General features: G+C 43.9%; 1 protein-coding gene across 1 annotated transcript in view; it reads left to right on the top strand.

The window, feature by feature from the left end:
- The first annotated feature begins 5,050 nt into the window (after positions 1-5,050).
- The window catches only part of LOC139762732 (uncharacterized), a 29,592-nt gene continuing 8,075 nt past the window's right edge, over positions 5,051-26,567 (top strand). Inside the window, exons 1-19 of the mRNA XM_071687781.1 lie at positions 5,051-8,018; positions 9,069-9,299; positions 9,906-10,118; positions 10,815-10,921; positions 13,628-13,772; positions 15,230-15,294; positions 15,613-15,721; positions 16,387-16,469; positions 17,200-17,293; positions 17,825-18,103; positions 18,330-18,429; positions 19,035-19,136; positions 20,030-20,099; positions 21,968-22,091; positions 22,729-22,895; positions 23,387-23,439; positions 24,600-24,790; positions 25,189-25,273; positions 26,436-26,554. Coding sequence (XP_071543882.1) covers positions 7,970-8,018; positions 9,069-9,299; positions 9,906-10,118; positions 10,815-10,921; positions 13,628-13,772; positions 15,230-15,294; positions 15,613-15,721; positions 16,387-16,469; positions 17,200-17,293; positions 17,825-18,103; positions 18,330-18,429; positions 19,035-19,136; positions 20,030-20,099; positions 21,968-22,091; positions 22,729-22,895; positions 23,387-23,439; positions 24,600-24,790; positions 25,189-25,273; positions 26,436-26,554 — 2,386 coding nt within the window. The 5' untranslated portion in view covers positions 5,051-7,969. The remainder of the gene's footprint in view (positions 8,019-9,068; positions 9,300-9,905; positions 10,119-10,814; positions 10,922-13,627; positions 13,773-15,229; positions 15,295-15,612; positions 15,722-16,386; positions 16,470-17,199; positions 17,294-17,824; positions 18,104-18,329; positions 18,430-19,034; positions 19,137-20,029; positions 20,100-21,967; positions 22,092-22,728; positions 22,896-23,386; positions 23,440-24,599; positions 24,791-25,188; positions 25,274-26,435; positions 26,555-26,567) is intronic.

The following is a 26,567-nucleotide window of genomic DNA, read 5'->3' as shown; positions in this document are numbered from 1 at the left end:
ATGTATATACATGTGCATGTGGGTGGGTTGGGCCATTCTTTCCTCTGTTTCCTTTTGCTACCTCGCTAACGCGGCAGACAGCGACAAAGCAATATAAATGAAATAAATGGTTCAATCCATTGACAACATGTCAACCCTGGTATACCACATTGTTCCAATTCACTCTATTCCCTGCACGCCTTTCACCCTCCTGCATGTTCAGGCCCCGATCACTCAAAATCTTTTTCACTCCATCTTTCCACCTCCAGTTTGGTCTCCCGCTTCTCCTCGTCCCCTCCACCTTTGACACATATATCCTCTTGGTCAATCTTTCCTGACTCATTGTCTACATGTGACCAAACCATTTCAAAACACCCTCTTCTGCTCTCTCAACTACACTCTTTTTATTACCACACATCTCTCTTACCCTATTATTACTTACTCGATCAAACCACCTTACACCACATATTGTCCTCAAACATTTCATTTCCAAAACATCCACCCTCCTCTGCACAACCCTATCTATAGCTCATGCTACGCAACCATATAACATTGTTGGAACCACTATTCCTTCAAACATACCCATTTTTGCTCTCCGAGATAACGTTCTTGCCTTCCACACATTCTTCAGTGCTCCCAGAACCTTCACCCCTTCCCCCACCCTGTGGCTCAATTCTGCTTCCATGGTTCCATCTGCTGCTAAATCCACTCCCAGAAGTATAAAACACTTCACTTTCTCCAGGTTTTCTCCATTCAAACTTACCTCCCAATTAACTTGTCCCTCAACCTTACTGAACTTAATAACCTTGCTCTTATTCACATTTACTCTTAGCTTTCTTCTTCCACACACTTTACCAAACTCAGTCACCAACTTCTGCAGTTTCTCACCCAAATCAGCCACCAGCCCTGTATCATTAGCAAACAACAATTGACTCACTTCCTAAGCCCTCTCATCCACAACAGACTCTATACTTGCCCCTCTCTCCAAAACTCTTGCGTTCACCTCCCTAACAACCCCATCCATAAACAAATTAAACAACCATGGAGACATCATGCACCCCTGCTGCAAACCAACATTCACTTGGAACCAGTTACTTTCCTCTCTTCCTACTTGTACACGTGCCTTACGTCCTCGATAAAACCTTTTCACCGCTTTTAGCAACTTATCTCCCACACCATATATTCTTAATACTAATACCTTCTACAGAGCATCTCTATCAACTCTATCATATGCCTTTTCCAGATCCATATATACTACATACAAATTCATCTGTTTTTCTAAGTATTTCTCACATACATTCTTCAAAGCAGACACCTGATCCACACGTCCTCTACCACTTCTGAAACCACACTGCTCTTCCCCAGTCTGATGCTCTGTACATGCCTTCACCCTCTCAATCAATACCCTCCCATGTAATTTCCCAGGAATACTCAACAAACTTATACCTCTTTAATTTGAGCACTCACCTTTGTCCCCTTTGCCTTTGTGCAGTGGCATTATGTATGCATTCTGCCAATCCTCAGGCACTTCACCATGAGCCATCCATCATTGAATATCCTCACCAACCAGTCAACAACGCAGTCACCCCCTTTTTTAATAAATTCCACTGCAATACCATCCAAACCCGCCGCCTTGCTGGCTTTCATCTTCTGCAAAGCTTTCACTACTTTTTCTCTGTTTACCAAACCATTCTCCCTGACCCTCTCACTTTGCAAACCACCTCGACCAAAACACCCTATATTGGCCACTCTGTCATCAAACACATTCAACAAGCCTTCAAAATACTCACTCCGTCTCCTTCACCACTACTTGTTATTACCTCCCCATTAGCCCCCTTCACCGATGTTCCCATTTGTTCTCTTGTCTTACGCTTTTTATTTACCTCCTTCCAAAACATCTTTTTTTCCTCCAGAAAATTTAATGATACTCATTCACCCCAAGTCTCATTAGCCGTCTTTTTCACCTCTTGCACCTTTCTCTTGACCTCTTGCCTCTTTCTTGTATACATCTCCCAGTAATTTGCACTGCTTCCCTGTAAAAAGTGCCCAAATGCCTCTCTCTTCTCTTTCACTAACAATCTTACTTCTTCATCCCATCACTCACTACCCTTTCAAATCTGCCCACCTCCCACCTTTCTCATGCCACTGGCATCTTTTGCGCAAGCCATCACAGCTTCCCTAAATACATCCCATTCCTCCCCCACTCCCCTTATGTCATTTGCTCCCACCTTTTTCCATTCTGCACTCAGTCTCTGCTGGTACTTCCTCACACAAGTCTCCTTTCCAAGCTTACTTACTCTCACGACTCTCTTCACCCCAACATTCTCTCTTCTTTTCTGAAAACCTCTACATATCTTCACCTTCGCCTCCACAAGATAATAGTCAGACATCCCTCCAGTTGCCCCTCTCAGTACATTACTGTACAAAAGTCTCTCTTTGATGCGCCTGTCAATTAACATGTAATCCAATAATGCTGTCTGGCCATCTCTCCTACTTGCATATGTATACTTATGTATATCTCTCTTTTTAAACCAGGTATTCCCAATCACCAGTCCTTTTTCAGCACACAAATCTACAAGCTCTTCACCATTTCCATTTACAGTGCTGAACACCCCATGTGATTTGAATGCAAAGGTGAGTAATGTGGCAGTTGACTGAGTGACTGAGTTTGGTAAAGCGTGTGAAAGAAGAAAGCTGAGAGTAAATGTGAATAAGAGCAAGGTTATTAGGTACAGTAGGGTTGAGGGACAAATCAACTGGGAGGTAAGTTTGAATGGAGAAAAACTGGAGGAAGTGAAGTGTTTTAGATATCTGAGAGTGGATTTGGCAGCGGATTGAACCATGGAAGCGGAAGTGAATCATAGGGTTGGGGAGGGGGCAAAAGTTCTGGGAGTGTTGAAAAATGTGTGGGAGTTTAGAATGTTATCTTGGAAAGCAAAAGTGGGTATGTTTGAAGGAATATTGGTTCCAACAATGTTATATGGTTGCGAGGTGTGGGCTATAGATAGAGTTGTGCGGAGGAGGGTGGATGTGCTGGAAATGAGATATTTGAGGACAATATGTGGTGTGAGGTGGTTTGATCCAGTAAGCAATGAAAGGGTAAGAGAGATGAGTGGTAATAAAAAGAATGTGGTTGAGAAAGCAGAAGAGGGTGTTTTGAAATGGTTTGGTCACATGGAGAGAATGAGTTAGGAAAGATTGACCAAGAGGATATATGTGTCAGAGGTGGAGGGAACGAGGAGAAGTGGGATACCAAATTGGAGGTGGAAATATGGAGTGAAAAAGATTTTGAGTGATCAGGGCCTGAACATGCAGGAGGGTGAAAGGCATGCAAGGAAGAGAGTGAATTGGAACGATGTGGTATACTGGGTTTGACGTGCTGTCAATGTATTGAACCAGGGCATGTGAAGCGTCTGGGGTAAACCATGGAAAGTTGTGTGGGGCCTGGATGTGGAAAGGGAGCTGTGGTTTCGGTGCATTATTACAAGACAGCTAGAGACTGAGTGTGAACGAATGGGGCCTTTGTTGTCTTTTCCTAGCGCTACCTCGCACACATGAGGGGGGAGGGGGATGTTATTCCATGTGTGGCGAGGTGGCGATGGGAATAAATAAAGGCAGACAGTGTGAATTATGTACATGTGTATATATGTATATGTCTGTGTGTGTATATATATGTGTACATTGAGATGTATAGGTATGTATATTTGCGTGTGTGGACGTGTATGTATATACATGTGTATGGGGGTGGGTTGGGACATTTCTATCGTCTGTTTCCATGCGCTACCTCGCAAACGCGGGAGACAGCGACAAAGCAAAATGAAAATATATATATATATATATATATATATATATATATATATATATATATATATATATATATATATATATATGCTTCCTGCATTGAGAAGGTAGCACCAGGAAACAGACAAAGAGAGGCCACGTCGGCTCACATCCATGGACATATATCGTTAATGGGATGGCCTTGATTAGGGCTTCAGTTGCCTGTACCGTCTTACCTAACGTATAAAAGAGAAATATGGATGTGTTGGAAATGAAATGTTTAAGGACAATATGTGGTGTGAGGTGGTTTGATCAAGTAATTAATGAAAGGGTAAGAGAGATGTGTGGAAATAAAAAGAGTGTGGTTGAGAGAGCAGAAGAGGGTGTGTTGAAGTGGCTTGGACATATGGAGAGAATTAGCGAGGAAAGATTGACAAAGAGGATATATGTATCAGAGATGGAGGGAGCAAGAAGTGCGAGACCAAATTGGAGGTGGAAGGATGGAGTGAAAAATATTTTGAGAGATTAGGCCCTGAACACAGGAGGATGAGAGGCATGCAAGGAATAGAGTGAATTGGAATGATGTGGTATACTTGGGTCGACGTGCTGTCAGTGGACAAAACTTGGGCATGTAAAACATCTGTTCTCATGTCCGTGGGGAGGATCAAATGCAGACAGGGTTGCATCACCTTGTGTAGAAATTGATTTCGTAAAACTGTATTCTTAACTGCACAGTCTATTAGAGCGCAGGGACTCCTAGTTCCCTTTTGTAGACTTGCTACCATGTTACCCTGTATTAAGATTAGAGATCTTTGAATTTTCTTCATGACATATCAAGATAAAAATGCACTGTTGTATTATATTTTCAGTATGTGAGAACATAAGTGAAATGCCTGATTAGGGTATGTGGCATACGTTTCTATAGATAGTTTTAAGGCTTATATTTTAGCAGAAAATGTACCGTTTGACAGATCTTGAAGCTAAAGCTTGTATTTAGGTGAGTAGCACTATATTTCTTTGGACATTTACTTTAAGTTACTCACAAAATGTTGTACAGGATATTAGTATTGTATAAAAAACCATATGGGTTTTGTGATAAAACCACATCACACCATTCATTAATGTTTTTATTATATGAAAATCAGGCTAAGACTTTTATTTTACCGAGTGTTTCCTGTAATCACAGGATACAAGATATGTTGGGTCATCGATGTCTTTTTTGAACTTCTTTTAAATGCATCTCTTTTTGGAAGGTATTTAGTTTGTTCTCTAATAATTCATGAGTATCGGTATTCAATTTATAATGAATTTATCTTGAAGCTACAAGGTTTAACATAGACTTGCCTACTTAAAATGTACTTTCTACTTTTTTACTTTACCTACTAAGTTGATATGGCATTTGAGGCCAAGTGTTGCAGCTTATACCACCATACATAAAATATTTCCATTTTTCATCACCTAAGATATCCCAAACTCTAATCAGTTCTCTTACAACATCTGTCTATCTCTTATTGGTCTACATCTCTATACTTTCTGCTGTACTGCTTTATATTGTATCTTTATGACCAAGCTATCATATGCTATAAGTTCTGCATAACCATACCATCCTAAAAGACTCATCCATATTCCTTTATAATGATTTTCTAATAATATCTGCAGACAACAACTGCAGCAACTTTCATTCTCTTTCTTCAAAGTTAAGTATCACACCACAATCACACAACATTGCTTTTTTTCTCACCCTGTGCCCATCTACAAAAACAATAAATAACTATGATGACACATATTTTACCTGAAATGACTGTAGTTGAGCAGAGCTTGTGTTTTAGAAGACTTTGATTCACATAAGATGGTTTCCAAGTGATTACTTTACGTTAGATCAGTGGACAATCTGGATTGAGACATGTTCTCAGGGTACCCATGGAAACCACCTTTAATCTTAGGTTGTTTGTCATTTTATTGCAAACACATTAATTTGATACCATGAAATGGTGAAATGTGTTGGTATCTAAACACTATTCTTTTTTGCATATGCATTTCTGTTTCTTTCTTTATATCTTTGTGATGTGCTACTGGACCTCATGTGCAATTGGTTACACCGCGAGTGAGAAGCCAGCTTCGGTGAGTATACAGATAGAAGTATAGCCTCCTTGCTTTGAAAGAGTTTATCAATTACCCCTCTGCATGGAGTTCTGCAATGAAGCTGCAGGAGCTCCATAAAAAGGCATGAAATTGTATGATGATAGTGTACTGATTACGAGAAGTGACATTCAAAGAGGTTGTATCATTATCAGAAAATGGAAAAAGTACAACCTCCTTGAGAACCTTCCTATTCAGAGGAACTTACTGTACTTCTATGTGAAACACAGCCCCATAACAGGGTTTCTAGAGCTCTAAAACTAAATTAAGCTAAATGTGTGGTGTGTTAAATGGTTTTCACACTTGGTGTATGGTGATCATTGCTGAATTTTTCAAGAATTAGACTATCAGGTATTCCTTAGTATTAAGATGAAGTTTTAATGTAACAGTAGAAATATTTGCTGAAAATTAGCTTGTATCATAGTACAGGGTTCTGCAACAAAGTGACCCTTATAAGTTTTGGTCTGCCAACGATCTCTGTACCTTGACCTATCTAAGGCCTAAATGCCTTGCTAAAAACATTTTTCTGAGGAATGGTGAATGATGGTTTGATTGTTTGAGAACCAAAGCTCTTGCCATTTGATTGTATCAGAAAATAAGAATAAATGTAATGGATGAAGACTTCCAAAGTCCTCAGAGTGAAAACTGTGTAGAGAAATTAGACTTGATGTAGTAATAAGTTTTGAAGTCATTAAAGAGACTTCTTCATACCTGTGATGAGTCAGTTGAGGGAATTTAAGCTAATAGCATACATCAAGACCTGCCTAGGTTTAGGTTTTAGGGAAAAATAATTGATGAGTATAAATGCTGAACCATCAGTGTTAATACTCACAATGCAATATCATTACAGATAGTTCAGCAGAATATAACCAGTAATGTTATATCAGTAACATGAAGTCACTACTGCTGCCTTGAAAAGATGTTATTCCATCTCTTACAATACCTACTTGGTCTCATGGTGCCCAAGGCATATTCTGGGGAGTCTGATGATAGTATATCCCTGGTTCACCATTCTAAGGCATAAATTGTAGTGTCTCAGACCCTCAAATCCATTTTTCTGATTTGTTTTCATGAAATAGATCCTTAAAAAAATAGAATTAGAAATCAAAACTGATTTTATAGATTGCTCTACTTGTTAAATGATGAAAACACCAGTCACTGCACCCATTCACTCTCCCAGGCTGTTCCAGAATTGGAAATACCGGATGTGTCTGGAAGACTTTATCTTTGGTTACAAAGTTTGCCGGACAGTCGCCCAAAGATGTTAACCTTCATATAGACTGGTTAGGCAAGTGGCCTTCATCTCATTAACTGATAAGTGATTATTCCAAAGTTCACCTGATCACTATTCAGCTCAGAGCAAAGTATCGCTGATATCACTGAACTTTAGCTTGTGCCATTCTAGTACAACAGGTGGTAATGGGATAGAACTGATGCCATTATAATGAGGCTTGTATCACCAGGGTAAAGCAGGGACCTCAGCAGCACAGTTAACTCCACTGGGACGCATATTGTACTATAGGATTAAAGCTGATAATGAGCTTCGAGTGGTACTAGGAAGCAGTAGTTTGGGAAGGAGGAAGATGGCAGAAGTCTTTGTCCTATGGGAGTGTCTGTAGTGTGCTGGATCAGTGATTTTCAAACTCGTTGAGCTGCATATCACTGAAATGTTCTTTTTCCAGTCTGTACTGTACCGCCTTACATATAAAACCTTAGTTAACCGTACAATATTGTAAACATTTATACCAGTAATTAACATCTAGAAGTTTGTTGTTTATAATTCAACATTATTTTACATGAAAATGTATTCATTTGTATCTTTTGACTTAGAACTCGCAAGTCTCGAACCACATAACACTAGGGTGGTTCTCGCTTTCCACTGGTGACATGCGCAGTGCGGATTAGGACTCAGGAGCCAGTATGTGAGAGGAACGTGCAGCATGGCTGGGCAGGTGTCAGGCAGCGACCATTGGTTCATCAGATTGCAGTGAACGACCAGTGGTGGTGGACTCGCCTGATCGGGACTGGTGTGACTCAGGTTACCTGGTGGTAGAGGTGGCGCTGTGACGATATGGCGGCCACCATTGTGTTCCCAAGCCTACTGTTGGTCTTATTACCCTGTGAGTAAACCATCTCTTTATGTACCATATCATAGCATCTCTCTTGACACGCGGGTATAGTACAGCAAGTCCAAAACTTATATACTGGGTACACCTCGTAACTTGATAAGTATATAAAGACAGCGACTCCGACGGTATCGCGGTAGAGGAACAGGTCATATCGGGGCAGTACTGTACAGTAACTGTATTATATTACAGGCAGCCTCCTCTGTTGGCTTGCCGTATTTCGTAGACAGCAAAAGAACCTTTATGCTATAGTAACATGAGTATATCACATTTTCTACCATATAAACAGAAATTCTCTTTTAGGTTCGTTATATGAATATAATACAGTGAATGAGCGGATGGAATACATTGTGCAGCGAAGGTTGATCGTACAAAGGTATGTTACCACTTGGGGTTACAACATCATTCTTCACACAGCACTGTAACTCCTACTTTATATTCTATTGATACTGGCACTTTATAATACCGTATGAGTAGCGGTCAACTGTGGCAAAGTTCACAAGTTGTCTGGTTACAAGAGTACAACCATTACTTAGACAAACTGGTGGACGGCTCAGAGGTGGCAAATGAATTTTAATGTCGATAAATCCAGAGTTTTACATATGGGTAGTAGAGCGAAAATTCTGGCTACAGTATGAATTCTTTTGAACTTCAAAAGGTAAGTGAAGAATAAGATTTGGGCGTAATAATCTCTGGTGATCCAAAACCAAGTAGGGAAGAGAAGAAACAATGTTCTTGGGTTCATAGGTAGCCCCTTCTAATCTTAGGAATTCATTGGCTCATCCCATCTTGGATATTGTACATATTCATAATTGCCATTATCCATTCTAGTTGCTACCCCGCCCCAAAGGGAACAGCATCGCTACCCTCGCTCCTATATTTTGATGATTATTTTTATCATGACTATTTACATTATCAATAATTATTTATTATTATTATTATTATTATTATTATTATTATTATTATTATCATTATTGCTACTACTACTACTAGTATCATTACAACCGTTTTTACTATTCATATGGCGCCTCTCGGCGAGGGCAGGTGTCACAGGAGTGATGGAGGTGAAGGCCAGCTGTCCGCCCCTGCAGGTTCCCTCTGACTCTGATATGCGAGTGGATGAGGTCTTCCCGGGAGAGTTGGTGGCTCTGTCCTGCCCGAAGAATGCCTCCCAACTCGTGAGTGGCAGCGATGTACGAGTTCGTCTGTCCTTCTGCCTGGAGAACAACACCTGGAGTGTCCAGCAACAATACTGCGTGTCGACCGCTGACACGGGTCAGTAGCACATCTGTCCTCACTGCTTCCTTACATACATACACTCATGTGTACAGTCATGTATGTACCGACGTGTTCACATATCAGTTTCATATCTCTCCACCAGTCTATCAGTTTTTCCGTAAATTCATCAATGTATCTGTCTATCTCTCAGTCATAGTCTATGCATCTACCTACGTGCTTACATACTTTATCTCTTTCTGTACATCTACATATAGATTTATTTTCCCTTTTAAGCATAGATATCTGTGACTGTCGACTTATCCACGTATTGCAACCTCTTTTTATATCTTTGTATATATCTTAACTACACAACCGAGTAAATAGTTCAGGGATTTAAGTGAGAGAAAAGCAAATCAAATGAGCTGAAATTTTAATCATGTCTGCCAGGGAAGATGTAGTGTGGTCACGTGTCCTTGTGTTTGTCGTCACCCGACTAATAACTCATCATAACGAGGCTCTGGTTCTTGCTAACTATGGTAAAGTGACTGATGATGGAGGCACGATCGTGGGACACTAACCCAACCCAGTCGTAATGGAAGCAGCCAGCCCACCCTGACCCACCATAACATTATAACAGTGACAGTTGATGTGGTGTGTGGCCAGGTCTGGAGGAGTATACGGGCGCGGCGTGTGCATCTGATCCAGCGGTCCCGGAGGGCTCCATCCTGGTCCTTGAGACCCTGGACGACGCTGGCCAGAAGATGGCCATGATATACAAGTGTGAGGCAGGCCTGGCCTGGCTCTCCTGGGAGCCTGTTAGCATCAGCCTCTGTAACGAAGGAAACTGGACGACCATACTGGACCACTGTGATAACGGTAGGTATGGTAGAGCCAGGCAGGGTGGAGGTGGCCAGGTAGGGTGTGGGTGGCCAGGGAAGGTGTGGGTGGTCAGGCAGGGTGTGGATTGCCAGGTAGGGTGTTGGTGGCCAGGTAGGGTGTGGGTGGCCAGGGAAGGTGTGGGTGGTCAGGCAGGGTGTGGATGGCCAGGTAGGGTGTGGGTGGCCAGGTAGGGTGTGGGTGGCCAGGTAGGGTGTGGGTGGCCAGGTAGGATGTTGGTGGCCAGGGAAGGTGTGGGTGGTCAGGCAGGGTTTGGATGGCCAGGTAGGGTGTGGGTGGCCAGGTAGGGTGTGGGTGGCCAGGGAAGGCGTGGGTGGTCAGGGAGGGTGTGGATGGCCAGGTAGGGTGTTGGTGGCCAGGGAAGGTGTGGGTGGTCAGGCAGGGTGTGGATGGCCAGGTAGGGTGTGGGTGGCCAGGGAAGGTATGGGTGGCCAGGTAGGATGTGGATGGCCAGGTAGGATGTGGGTGGTCAGGTAGGGTGTGGATGGCCAGGTAGGGTGTAGGTGGCCAGGCAGGGTGTGGATGGCCAGGCAGGGTGTGGATGGCCGGGTAGGGTGTAGGTGGCCAGGCAGGGTGTGGATGGCCAGGTAGGGTGTAGCTGGCCTGGGAGGGTGTGGGTAGCCAGGCAGGGTGTGGACAACAACGAGTGACAACAGAAGGTGTGGTCCACCACAGAGTGTGAGGTGCCCCGGGACTGTACTGACCTGATGGAAGTGAAGTTTGAGGAGGACGGGATCTACCAAGTGATGCCTTCTGGCCTCCTCACCCACCAGACGGTCCAGGTGAGTCACTCACTTCCAAGATATGTCAGGTGCTGCCTGGTCCATGTGTTCAGTACACAGGGGAAAGTGGAACTTAAACATTGCACTAAGATGACATTACATTTTTACCATAATTGACAATTACATCATTACAACATGTAACCGATTCAGTGAAGACTGTCACCAGACGTAGTTGGAGTCAGCTCAGGAGCTGTACTTGGAATAAATTGTCTTTTTTTTTTTTCTTTAAAGAACAAAAACTGGCAATATAAAATCCGACCGATGTTCATGTTGACAAGGTGTAGAGGAGAGGCGGTACAGTGGAGGGACGTAAGGTGTTGTATGTGTGTCATCAGATGGCAGGTCTTCTGCTGTAACAATATGGGTCAGTAATCCTGACGTCATACGCAAGAAAAACTTTGAAACAATCATTAAGAAACATGAAACACATGACAAACAGTAGCTTATAGATCAGCTACGAAGGTCAGGGGTCAACAACGGAGGTCAGGGGTCAAAAACGGAGGTTAGAGGTCAACAACGGAGGTCAGGGACCAACAGCGGGTCAGATCGGCAGCGGAGGTCAGGGGTCAGCAACAGCAATCAGGGGTCAACAGTAGGGGCCAGAGGTCAATAATAGAGGTCAGGGGTCATTCCCTTGTGCGCGAGGGATGGGAGAGCCTACACCTGATAGCAACCAGTAGAAAGCGTAGACAAGCTCCTAAGTGAAGTGTGTCGAAGCGCCAATTACTGGAGGGGAGGGGTTAGGGGGGCTCTTGAGAGGGTATGATGGAGGTCAGGGAGTGGTAGGGAGGGTATGATGGAGGTCAGGGAGTGGTAGGGAGGGTATGATGGAGGTCAGGGAGTGGTAGGGAGGGTATGATGGAGGTCAGGGAGTGGTAGGGAGGGTATGCTGGAGGTCAGGGAGTGGTAGGGAGGGTATGATGGAGGTCAGGGAGTGGTAGGGAGGGAGCCGGGGGTACTGGAGAGTGCTAAGGGGATTAGGAGGTACTGAAGGAGGGTGGCAAGGTAAGGCTCAGAGGGCACTGGGAGAGAGAGGGTGTTCAGGGGATGACGAAAATTTAAGAAAGGAAGATTTGGAATGAATAAAACAAATGGGTGTTAGGGTTAAGGGGTCATAGACAACACAACGAAGGAGGGTTTAAAAACAGATGTTAAGGACTTGAACAGATATAAAGAACAGGCTTAAAAGCGTCATGAATAATGAAGTTAAGGGATTTGACTGCGTGTGTGTGTGTGTGTGTGTGTGTGTGTGTGTGTGTGTGTGAGATAGGTTGGTAGATAGATAGATAGATAGATAGATAGAGAGAGAGAGAGAGAGAGAGAGAGAGAGAGAGAGAGAGAGAGAGAGAGAGAGAGAGAGAGAGAGAGAGAGAGAGTTTCACCTAGTATTCTTTGCTACAAAATGTTTATCTTCCATAATAACATTTAGAATGTTTGATGAATACATTATCAGGTCACTGTACAGTATCCTATGGGTGTTAAGCACGTCCCAGAGGATGTGGACACAATTCATGGTTGGCTCGTTCAACTTAAGGCCATTCCATTCTCTAGTAAGTAAACAGGAGGTAATGCCTTCCCTGACATGATTCTTGGCTGGGGGACCAATGTTTCAAAGAAATGGTCTCCTAGATTTGTTGAAAATTGTGTTGTGTTGAGCTATTGATGTGTTCTGTCGTACTGGTCACTTGCCTTCTTATTAAACGTCCGAATTAAACAGTATTAAATGTACCGGGCTCTCTCCACTTTGGTTCTGCACGCGATGTTTGTACTAAAATACGACCCACAATGAATTCATACTCGCGTTATATATATATATATATATATATATATATATATATATATATATATATATATATATATATATATATATATATATATATATATTTTTTTTTTTTTCATACTATTCGCCATTTCCCGCATTAGCGAGGTAGCATTAAGAACAGAGGACTGGGCCTTTGAGGGAATATCCTCACCTGGCCCCCTTCTCTGTTCCTTCTTTTGGAAAATTAAAAAAAAATGAGAGGGGAGGATTTCCAGCCCCCCGCTGGAAATGTATGAATATATGAATTATGTACATGTGTATATATGTATATGTCTGTGTGTATATATATGTGTACATTGAGATGTATAGGTATGTATATTTGCGTGTGTGGACGTGTATGTATATACATGTGTATGTGGGTGGGTTGGGCCATTCTTTCGTCTGTTTCCTTGCGCTACCTCGCTAACGCGGGAGACAGCGACAAAGCAAAATAAATAAATAAAAATGAATATTTGAACATTTAACATTAACTCTCATCACGAACCATCGATCTCCTTGTTAAATATGCAGGAATTGCTGGGGTTGGGGGTTGGGTTTGAACTGAGTATAGAATTGTTTAGTTGATGTGTTTCCAGATTCACGACTGTAGAAGGTCTTGTATACTGGCACACAGTATACATGTACAACAGGACATGCGATGTACAACGGCACATGAATACAGCTTTATGAGGAAATCTATATGTACCCAACTGACGCTTAATGATAATATTCATATTACAATGCCGTGTCGCACTGAGTTCTGTAAACCATTAACATATGCACTGTGGTGTACGCCATCTAACGTACGCACTGGTGTACACCATCTAACGTATCTACTGTGGTGTACACCATCTAACGTATCTACTGTGGTGTACACCATCTAACGTATGTACTGTGGTATACAGGTGTGGTGTGAAGTGGACGAGACGGGTCAGGAGTGGGCTGAGGGCGGGTGGACAACCCTATCCAGGCAGGGCCAAGATTGGCCCTTGGACGCTGGGGGTCAACAGGACCAACCCGACCTTAGTGAGGGGACCCAGTATTTCCTAGGTAAGGTAGCTAATAACATCCCCCATCCTAACTTATAGAATTCCAACTTACCTAATAACTTCCATAACGTAACTGATAACACCCCCAACTTAACTGATAACACCCCCCAGCTTATACTTCTGTTTCAATATTGTTTTCTTGTTTTGACGAGAGGGAAGTTCATTGGTCTTCTTGGAACTGTTTTCATTTTTACTTTAAATCTCACGTATGTCTGCCGAACACGAGACACCAAAACATTGGAAAACCAGAACAGCGGTACAGTACGAGTGCTTTGATTGTTGAACGAGGCCGTTGTGCAGATGCCCACAAGAGGATCATGACGTTTTATCAACAGTGATGGGTTGATCATCCTCGACTGCCTCCTGGTTCACGTACCACCCGCCTCCCTCAGCCTTACACACAACCAGTCACTGTAGCTTGTACCATAACAATTGCTACACATGTCAGGCTCATCCACCTGTTGTAGTAGTGTCTCTACAACTGTATAACTAAATTTTTTTTTTCATTTTTCTTTTCATACATGTGTGCCAGTGTCCGCGTTAGCGAGCTAGCGCCACGAACAGACGAAAATATGGCATCATTCGCTCTCATTTACTCACTGACTCTAATGTATAATGTACGGAAACCAGAGCTCCTTATCCACACTCAGGTTCCCCCCATCCGCTACATATGCCCTGCTTTAATCCAATGACAGCACATCGTCTCCTGTAAATCGCACTTCCAATTTTCTCTATCCTTTACATGCCTCGCACCCTCTTGCATGTTCAGGCACCAAGTCTTCAAAGCATCTTTCATTCCACCCATCTACCCCTCCTGGGTTTCCCCCTATTCCTTGTTCTATCCACGTCTTACATGTATACCCTCTTAGTCAAGCTGTCCTCACCCATCCTCTCCATATATCCAAACTATTTCAGCATACTCTCACCAGCTGTCTCATACATACTCCACTTACTACCACATCTCCCTTTTACCCCTGACATTTCACATTTGATCAACCCCTCTTATACCACATATTATTCACAAACGTTTCATTTCCAGCACATGTAACTTATCCTCTATAGCACCGAAGGGACTACTAAACTGTCTAACATGTCCATCTTTGCCCTTATGGACAGTGACCTTTCCACGCAATCCTCAGTGCGCCGAATATTTTGTCCTCTCAACCATCCTGTGACTCATTCCACCTCCCATGGTTTCATTCGCCATGTCCACTCCCAGGTATGTAAAACACGCCACTTCCTCCAAGTTTTCCCTATTCCACCTCACGCTTCAAATGAATTGTCTTCACAACTAAACATAGCAATAATCTTGCATTCATTCACATTTACATTCAATTTCCTTATTTCCTTCTTTCATCCACTCTACCAAACTCAGACACCTGCTTCTGCAGTTGTCACTCGACTCTGCCACCCGAGCTGCACCAGCAGCTGTATGAGTAACATCTTAATTACTTACAGACATACGACACCTGGCGGCTTTGAACACCAACCCTGACGGATCGGAGCGACCTCTGGCGCTGCAGGTAGACTGTCCCAGGACCTGTGTGGTGATGACTGGTGTTAGAATGTGATAGAGTTGTAATGGATAATGACAGTTGAAATAGGCTGTGATGGTTATCGACGGAGTTGTGATGGATAGTGAGGGGGTTGTGATGGATAGTGACCGTGTTGCAATCTATAATGATGGGGCTGGCATGGGTTGTGATGGATAGTGACGAGGTTATAGTATGTTGTGATGGGCAGTTACGAGGTTGTGATGGATACAAACGGGGTTGTGACGGATAGTTAGGGGTTGTAATGGGTTCCTTCAGGGAAACCACCTGACGTCATATCTGCCACAGGTGGTGCTGAAGGACCAGGAAGGGGTGACGTACCACGCCACCTACGACCACCTGCAGGTGGGAGCAGAGAACCAGTTGCTGGAGGTGGGAGACTACCACGGCAACGCTGGTGAGGCACACTTCTGTGACCCTCATGCATGGTACCTAGTGTGACCCTTCATCTTGTATGGTAACTAATGTGACCCTTCATCTTGTATGGTAACTAATGTGACCCTTCATCTTGTATGGTAACTAATGTGACCCTTCATCTTGTATGGTACCATGTGTGACCCTTCATCATGTATGGTACCTTGTGTGACCCTTCATCTTGCATGGTACCTAGTGTGACCCTTCATCTTGTATGGTAACTAATGTGACCCTTCATCTTGTATGGTACCATGTGTGACCCTTCATCACGTATGGTACCTTGTGTGACCCTTCATCTTGCATGGTACCTAGTGTAACCCTTCATCTTGTATGGTAACTAATGTGACCCTTCATCTTGTATGGTACCATGTGTGACCCTTCATCATGTATGGTACCTTGTGTGACCCTTCATCTTGTATGGTACCTTGTGTGGCCCTGACACTTGTGTGGTGCCTAGTGTGACCCTGACACTTGTATGGTTACTGTGTGACCCTGACACTTGTATGGTTACTGTGTGACCCTGACACGCATGGTTACTGTGTGACCCTGACACTTGCATGGTTACTGTGTGACCCTGACACTTGCATGGTTACTGTGTGACCATGTCTGACATACGGTAACTCTTTCCATCATCTGTCTCTCCACCAGGCAACTCTCTGGTCCACAATGTCAACCTGACCTTCTCCGACACATACCAGTGGTGGTACGCTGATGGCGCCGACCCCCTGGCGGTGAGTCTTGTTGTCTGTGATGTCTCCGTCTGTAGTGTCTGTGGTACTTATCCTTCGTCTGTCTGTGGTGATGACTTGCTTGTGCTTGTCTTGTATACTCCCTCTCCTCTCTGCCAAGGTACTGTAAACGTTCAGTTTGTTTATTGTATTCACAGTATCTGTTTTCTGTGTTCTGCCTTCTGTTGTAATTGCTGTATTCAGTTTGCTTGCTTCTGTATCGTTTTGTTTACTGTGATTAAGTTTACTGTCTATTTTGTCTATGTTTTCTGTCTTGTGTCTCTGTCTGTTGTGTGTGTGTGCCTGGGTTTTGTGAACATCTGGTGTGGTTTAATCTGTCTTTTGTGCTCGTGATTATTTGATGTTTGTTTTTGTTTGCTTGTTGTATATTCTTTTTGTGTTTAGCTGTTGTAGTTGTTGTGTTTTCTTTATTCATGCATGTCTGTGTCAGTAACGCGCTTCTTATGTTTTTGTGTTGCTTATGTCTTGCTTGTATTGTCAATCTGTCGTACTTGTATTGTGTGAATCTCTTGTCGGTGTTTGTTGTCTTGTCATGTCTCTCTTCTCTTTTTGTTGAAAATACGTTTTGTGTTTCGTTTGTCTCATGAAAGTCATTTCTTTGTCTCTCTGTGCCACGGAGAGATAAGTGCATCCATTGAGAGACTTCTTACCTACGCAGGGAGATCTTTTTACCCACTAAAAAACGATTTACACATAGATGTCTCTCTTACAGTCACTGGTGGGGGCAGGGAAGGTGACCTGGCCGAGTCTGAGGAGAATTCCCGTCTCAGCCATAGTGCGGATCAGGACGCAGGCCTATGACAGAGGTACGTTCAAAGCAGACATGACTATGACAGATGAGTTTTGCAATACGAGTCATCGTGAGAGATATGAGAGGTCGTCATAGTACCAGTAAATATTCAGGCACAAGTCACCGTAAAGTTACAACCACATGTCACTATAACGCTGGTGCAGAGATAAAACAGGCCACAAATGCACAGATAAGTACAGAAAGATGTCACATTACCACAACTTGCATATGTGAGCCTGGCAGGTGTCCACAGCCAACAGAATGTCATTCGTTTTGTTATGTCTGATAAAAGTGTCCTGACCCGTGATGACTAGTTACAGGAACCCACCTGACCCGTGCATGAGAGTGGCGTATCGTTCTGTGCTGAGGAATCAATTTTCTCAACAGATAACTGAGTGAAACATAAGACTGAGCTCAGCAGCAGTGTGTTGCTCACTGCTAACTTTTGGCTAAAGTTTTGATCACACTTTCTGTTTTTTATCTTTTCCTACGGCAGCCGTGTCAGTAGACAATCTCTTATATACTTCTTTCCTCCCTCCTGCTGCAGCCACGTCGTGTCCTCCGCTAGGAGTACTGGATCCCAGTTGGCTGGAGGATGGAGAGTACCTCCTCCCAAGCGGCAAAACTGTGTCCAGTCGGAGGACGGAGAGCGTAACGGCCACCCTCAGCCGGGGTGACCAGGGCTCTGTCTCCTACGAGTGTAGGGAGTTCCACAGGGAGGGCGGCCCGTTGGCAGAGAGGACCTCCAGCGGTAACGTTCAGTGTCGTGAGAACGCCGAAGGGAAACTCAGCTGGAACAAGACGGGCCTGGTGCTGCCCTGCTCCCGTGAGTACTGCCTCCTTCCTTCCCTCCACACAGGGCGGGTCAGGCTCTGCTTTCTTACCGCAAGTCGGTCCACCATACTTTTCTGTGTCACTTGGGAGCACGAGCAAGTATTCTACCTCTTACTGGGCAAGACTGTGCCTTATATGTTTCATTATCTATATATCCTTATATTAGACGATGGTCACAAGTCCCTGCTGTCACATCAACACTTGTTTCTCCCCCACAGCAACATGCCCCGAGGGGTTCTCCCTGGCTGGGGATGAAGCTTCCTGTTATCAGTTCTCGACTGAGGTCAGCGGCCATGGGGTCCTCAGCGCCGCCCTACGGTGAGTCTCTCTCCAGCTATATCCCTACCATGAGCACCCTCTCCTCCCCTTACCCACAGCACTTCTCCCCACTATCAGCCCCCTCGCCTCATGCCTCCTGCATCTGACCCCCAGGAGAATACAGAACATCACAGCGTTCACGACACAAGTCACCGTCATTCATTAGACACAGATAGGATATAACAGGTAAGGTCGAGATGTGATCCACATGTGGGCGGCCAGAGTTTCCCTACCAACAGATATCATCTAAACAAAAACTATCATTATATGAATAATATGAGATGATGTTTTGATTACATCCATATTCAAGAATTCAATTTCCTTTTTCATGATAGATTAGTGGCGTGAGTCTGTCTGTTCAATGTATGCGACTGCATCTTGATCAGAAAACATCATCCTAGAATGATTTTCCCCACCACATGGTGGTCCTCCATTGGTAGTTTCTTCCTAGATGATCGAACCCCCTAACACCACCACTAGAACCTCGTAACACCACCACTAGACCCCCTAACACCACCACTAGAACCCCTTAACACCACCACTAGAACTCCCTAACACCACCACTAGAACCCCCTAACACCCAGGCTCGTTCTTTTGCTTGCCAGATGCATGGAGTCCTCAGCGAGCCTGGCTGTGATACGCAGTATCACCGACCTCACTACACTTGGTCACCACGACACATTCTACTTCACCACCCACAGCAACAGGTGCGTAACACTCCACCCACGGCAATAGACGTGTACTACACCACCCATAACAATAGGTATGTATACTCTACCTACGGCAACAGGTGTTTACTACTCCATCTGCGGCAAAAGGCGTGTAACAAGTCGCATGCCAGTTATTGTGGACACAAGTCAGACTGAGGACAAGAGAGCAGTTCTGTAAGGCCAGAACAAGTCTGGTGTTGTTGATCATGTTTGAAGGGAACAGTGTGGAGTAATGCCTCAGGTAATGCATAGGTTAAGGTGTGGAGTGTAGTGAAGTTATGTGTACACCTAATGTTAATCCCTCCCAGGGTTGGTTGATTGATAACTCCATCACGTTGCCCACATATATGAGGATTTCATCAGCAGTTCATCACACCAACTCATATGACGGGTCATGTGAGCTGACCTGATTTCCTTGATCTTTTGTTACTTTGATTTTCTTGTCAGGATGCTGCAGGAGGTCACATTGTAGACCTCGCACAGGTCTCCTTTTGTCTTTCAACTACAGTTTTTTATGTTGGTAACATGACGGTGACACCACAGCCATAATGACGGTGACACCGCAGCCATAATGACGGTGACACCGCAGCCATAATGACGGTGACACCGCAGCCATAATGACGGTGACACCGCAGCCATAATATGAACCACCAGACTCAGTGTTAGAGAGCATGACTAGTCATTAATCTAACGTTATTCGTTTAGCGACCATTACTCATGGTAAATCTGTCACCCTGCACAAACATCATAATTACTGACGAAAATATCAACTGGGTTGTTAATATATATATATATATATATATATATATATATATATATATATATATATATATATATATATATATATATATATATATATCCTCGTAACATCGGCTAAATCTTTCCCGCAGTTTCACCAAAGCGCCTCTGGCTTCCGACATCCAGGCTGACTGTGACCCCGGGACCGGCGCAACCTGTCAGGTCAGGTCAGGTCAAGATTTGTATCACATTACTGGTCTCATGTAATGAGGGTATACTGTTAACATGTAGACACATCCTAGGGTGGACGACACTTAGCTTGATTGTATGATGTCGACTTTACCCGGATTGCATGAATCTGTGTCATTATTACTTTTGTCTCCTGCATACATGACCTGTCCTCCTGCATACATGACCTGTCCTCCTGCATACATGACCTGTCCTTCTACATACATGACCTATTCTCCTGCATACATGACCTGTTCTCCTGCATACATGACCTGTCCTTCTGCATACATGACCTGTTTTCCTGCATACATGACTTGTCCTTCTGCATACATGACCTATTCTCTTGCATACATGACCTGTTCTCCTGCATATATGACCTGTCCTTCTCCATACATGACCTGTTCTTCTGCATACATGACCTATTCTCCTGCATACATGACTTGTTTTCCTGCATACGTGACCTCTTCTAGTGCACTAAACTAATAGAATGTTGCAGTCAAGAGGTAAGCATATCTACAGACTTGTACTATGGTAAGATGAATGAAGCAGGAGCAAACTGTGTGGTGTTGTCTGTAGCAGTCTGGGTCTGTAGCAGTCTAGGTCTGTAGCAATCTGGGTCTGTAGCAGTCTGGGTCAGCAATTTGGTTGTCTGTCCACCCCTCGCCGACCCTGACACGCCAGTAGGACACTCCCTCCAGACAAGATGTTATCTGTTTCATGATACATTGTGACCTCCGTGTAATAAGCATACTACTGGAAGCAATAATGTGAACAACATACAGCAGCAGCGCCCGAGGCAACGCTCAGTGGTCACACCACACACTGCCTGGCGTATCTCACCATCTCTGGCAGCCATATAGTGCTTCCCTCGCCTGATCTTTCTCGTCACCAGAGACGATTCCCGACCCAACCACCAAGGTGAGAAATTCTCTCCAGCTCCAGTACTTTTCTACAGCTGAACAGCTGATCCCAGCAGACAGCGGACAGCTGGCTTGCCTGACCATCTCTAGACCCATCCGGGTCGAGGTCCCGTCGACTCCAGTAAAGTGGCGCTCAACGCACTGGTCCTCCATGCTCTGTGGAACCAAACCCCAGACCTTATACCACAGTTCAGGAGGAATTAAGTGCATCATCCTCACTACAGTCACCTTCTGCCACTAGAGATTCCTCATCCCCCGGGTAGCAGTGGAGCACCGCAACTGCACGGTGCCGCCCGACCCCGTGCACACCAGACGGAAGCAGTTCAGTCCCAGCTGCTGATAAAACTAACTCATTCTGTTTACATCAGAACCATTTGTTTGGTACAGTCTCACACTGTCTTAACCCAGTTCTACTGCAATCACTTTCTCAGTATGATTTTGGCTGGCGCACGTCTTCACTGGATGGTAAATCATTAGTATTATTATTATTATTATTATTATTATTATTATTATTATTGTTATTATTATTATCATTATTATTATTATTATTATTATTATTATCATTATTATTATTATTATTATTATTATTATTATTATTATTATTATTATTATGCAATACTGTTAACATAATGTACTGGACAGGCAGACATGAGACAGAACAAGGGACTCTTATCTCTATGATAGTCTCCCACTACCCTGCACAGGAAACCATAGAGCTCGTATCCTTCTCTGTGTAAGAGTCTTGTAGCTTGATTTGGTCGCAAAATAACACGTACATTATTGTGCAGGTGCCCACAGGGAGCTTGTTTATACCATCTCACAATCAGTCTACATCTTGCTAGGCATTTATACCTTCGAGCTCACACTGAGCAAGACAGCATTACCTACAGCAAGAAACCTACAGCTTCTAGTATGCACTAAAGAGTCTTGTCTTCCCGTCAGGCAGCAGAAGGTGCGACGTGTCTTGTGATGTCTATGTGGGAGAGCTCAGTTGACCAGTACCAGGCCAGGTACAAGTACCACTCCTGCCTGGCTACTGATACACGCTACATCTGCATGTACCCTGGTCAGTGTCTGTAGCCGTCCCCACTACCACGGTACAACAACAGGTACCTCTCTGTACCACAACCACAGACATACAGCAAGCCAGACTACAACTAACATCATACACTAACAGCAGCAACAACCGTGCAGTAACATCAGCCAGGACAACAATCAATCTACATCAACTAGCGAAACAAGAACAGTAAACAATTTACAATATGAATTATCACATAAGAACAATACAACCACCAGACATCAACCAACCATCTAACCACCACTCTCTAACAATAACCGGCCACTCTGTAACAATTTCCTCTTAACCCTAACCAACAGGTATAACCACAACAAAGATATAACGGGAAACGTTTGTTCATCTATGCACGTCAACCCAACTTTCTATTCATGTCCTGCTTATGTTTGATGGATTCTATGATCATTACTAATATATTATAACATTAATAGTATCAATATCTATAAACATATCTGCAAACAGGAAGATTAAGCCGGTGTTGTAGGAGAAACATTATTATGTTTATAACCCAGATTGTCTTTTTCTGTATTTTGAAATGGTTATATCCAGGTCTGTGTTCATATGGACTCCTTCCTTGATGAGTACCTCTGGAGGATGTCATTTCTCGTGCAGGATATATGTGTTGCAGGTTCCTGTCCTGATAACTTCACGTTACATCAGGGAGGCTGCTACATGGCTGCCTACTTCAGTGGCGGGGTCCTGGACGCCCTTAGGCACTGCAGTAACGTCTACGACTCAGTTCTGGCCGTCCCCCAAGACCTGGACACTCTCACGTTCTTGGCCTCCTTAGTGAGGGTGAGTACTTATCTCCTGGGCTTACAATGAAGGCGAGTACTTAAGGTGAGTACTTATCTCCTGGACCTATGATGTGGCTCGGTAATTACATCTTGGACTCAAGGTGAGGGCGAGTACCCAAACCTTTGGCTTCCAGAATACTGATGGTCACCTAACGTTTTGACCCACCAGGATGAAGATGAGTATGTCTGTGTGTTATCTCTGGGGACAGGGGTGCAGAACGAACACTCTCCATGTATCTCCTGCCTGTCATAAAAGGCGACTAAAAGGGGCGGGTGCAGGAGCCCGGAATGTATCCCCTCTTGTAGAAAAAGATATTTTGACTACACATGCAGACGTCATGTAATGTTTATCCTATTTACACTACTGTTGCATTCCATTTTTCTTATTTACGTAGCATTATCTTGTGACTGCTTGTAGTCTACTGATACTTTGTTCACCGAGTCCTCCAGGGGCCATCAAGTTAATCACTTCTTTCTTCCGTCCTTCAGGAGCTGACGGACGGCAAGGGGACACTTGAGGTTGTCATTGGACTCAACAGTGCGTAAGTGTCATCGGTAGTGAGTACACTCATGAGTACAACCTTGAATGTCTTAGTCAGTAAAGGAAAGCTTATGAAAACTAATCTTCTAAATAGAACGTAAACAATAGAGATTAAAGTGGTATCCCTTACGCCAGAAATACATTGATATTACAAGTGAATACAAGTGAAATACATTGGTATTTGCGACTGTGGATATGACAGAGAACGAGATGATTTTTTGCAAAATGTATTAACGAAATGTTGTATTAAGGACTTCCCAAAGTGGTCTGTTATGAGACAGATATTGGTTTAGGTGCTCCAACTATTTAAGTATTCTATTCTCCTGTTACTGGTAAGGGTCAGCAACACAAAAGAAGTGGTGAACTGAATACATCATGAAGGTAAACATGCACGGTCCCGCCACGTTGAATAAATCATGAAAAAATGGAAATTATGATTATATGAAAAAAAGATACAATTTTGTGAAAAACGTAGGAAGTCTCCAATAAATGAGACCCACGCCTAGTGACCACGAATAAGACCCATACCTTGGAGACCATGAATGAGAGACCCATACCTGAGAACCACGAATAAGACACCCATTCCTGGAGACCATGAATGACAGACCCATCCCACGAGACCATAAATGAGAGACCCGTTGCACGAGACCATTCTTCTAAAGAGACTGTGAGTGAGACAGAATCTTTCATGGGCCACATTTGTGGGTAGAATGGTCAGTTAACGTTAACATATCCACGATGGATGTGGAGATGTCTTTCAGAAAAACTTTCATCATTTTATGATCAAAGTGCCATCAGGCGAAGGCGCAGAAACTAACGTCCAACGCACCGTATTTTAAAAGAATATCCTGTAATTGTTGTTGTATGTTTTGTCCCGAGTGAGCACAGGTGACTGTAGAAAAAACCTTTCTGATGCCTAGGTTGAGGTAATGTGGATGCATGTGTTCTGGGTGTGTCCTACCACAATATCTGGTGTAAACATCTAAGTATAGGTGTAATAGTCCAAGTGTTTGGTGTACACTATGCCAATATGTGGTGTACTATATGCTACAGCTGGATACAGCACAGTGCCAAGTGTACCTTCACACTCTAGTGTCATTTTTACCATCACAGTCCAGTGCCATGTACACCCTCACAGTATTGTCTGGTGTACTCTCACAGGATGAACGGTGACTGGACTCTGGATGGTGTGTACAGTCCTCTGGCTGAGGTGACTGATCTGGCCCAAGGACCTGACCACTACTACAGCCTCAGGGTGCCTTCCAACCCTGATGAAGCCCTGAGTTTGACCTCCATCTCCATCAACACGACTAGCAGGACAGTGCTCCTGTGCCAGTACCCTGGACCTTACGGTAAGCCCCTCGTCATGCGAGACAGGAAGGGAGTGTCCTATATATATATATATATTCCTATGAGTCCACGGGGAAAATGAAACGCGCAAAATTGTGATTCCCAATATATATATATATATATATATATATATATATATATATATATATATATATATATATATATATATATATATATATATATATATCAGGTTCCTGTATTAGAAGATATCATGAAAAGTTAGTATATCACATAAATATCACATATCCCTGTTAGAAAGTACACAGTGTTTATCACATATATATGAAGTGATGATAAGTTATGAATATGAACATAATGTTCCTCAAGGTCTGAGGTGTTGACAATAGAAGACGAAGCCTGGAGTCAGAGTGGTAATGTTAGTTCTTGTGTTGTGTGTCAGGCTGTCAGGGGGAACCACCAGCCGCTGCTGATGCCATGATACAGTGGGTCTCCAACACTAGCGAGTTGGCTCATCTCATCTACAGGTAATGTCTGCAGTACCTCCCTCCCTCCTCCATCTCCCACGGAGGCCAACTCTAGGTCTGCCCTGGTCACATCATGGAACCCGGGCCAATAGGGTGATGAAACTATAATGATATATTTTGGTCACCCTCTTCCCCTTCCCTGCCCGGTACATGGACTTACACTACCTACTAATATCAGTCCTGAGTCTTCTTAGGTTTACAGTTAAAGCCAGTATTTAAACAAATATATTCATTTCCAAACTTAACAAACACAAGTTAGTATGGAGACCGTGTGTGTTTCCAATCAAAGCCTGTCCGTCACTGCCCTGTGCCAGTGGCGGAGTAAGGGTTTGGTGACACTCGCTACCAGTGGAACTTCCCTGTGGTAACTTCCACTGTTCTTGTATCCCGATTACACTAACACTGTAGATGACGACAGGTGGACTTGCATTCATTATGCCACTGACTAATATCGGTCTACCTGTGGTACCTACAACCCCCCCCCCCCCATCCCCCCTAGATGTTACCAGGGGTACTTACTCTTCCCCAGATGTTATCAGGGTTACTTACCCTGCCCAGATGTTACCAGGGGTACTTACTCTTCCCCAGATGTTATCAGGGTTACTTACCCTGCCCAGATGTTACCAGGGGTACTTACTCTTCCCCAGATGTTATCAGGGTTACTTACCCTGCCCAGATGTTACCAGGGGTACTTACTCTTCCCCAGATGTTATCAGGGTTACTTACCCTGCCCAGATGTTACCAGGGGTACTTACTCTTCCCCAGATGTTATCAGGGTTACTTACCCTGCCCAGATGTTACCAGGGTACTTACTCACCCCCAGATGTTATCAGGGTTACTTACCCTGCCCAGATGTTACCAGGGGTACTTACTCTTCCCCAGATGTTATCAGGGTTACTTACCCTGCCCAGATGTTACCAGGGGTACTTACTCTTCCCCAGATGTTATCAGGGTTACTTACCCTGCCCAGATGTTACCAGGGGTACTTACTCTTCCCCAGATGTTATCAGGGTTACTTACCCTGCCCAGATGTTACCAGGGTACTTACTCACCCCCAGATGTTATCAGGGTTACTTACCCTGCCCAGATGTTACCAGGGGTACTTACTCTCCGCAGATGTTACCAGGAGTCAGCGTTACCAGGAATCCTTATTCTCCCCCAGGTGTTACCCGGGGTACTTCGTGAACGGTACCATCCACGAAACTGAACAAACGGTATTGTGTCTGGGTCAACTGGGAGGATGGCAGCCTGCTGGGGTGCTGGACTGTCTCGCTGTCGACGGTGAGATGTTCTC

Source organism: Panulirus ornatus, chromosome 44 (genome assembly GCF_036320965.1).
Source record: "Panulirus ornatus isolate Po-2019 chromosome 44, ASM3632096v1, whole genome shotgun sequence".
In the NCBI taxonomy this organism is placed as follows: Eukaryota; Metazoa; Arthropoda; class Malacostraca; order Decapoda; family Palinuridae; genus Panulirus; species Panulirus ornatus.
The sequence above is the reverse complement of the archived record's forward strand: the minus strand, read 5'-3'. Positions and strand labels throughout refer to the sequence as shown.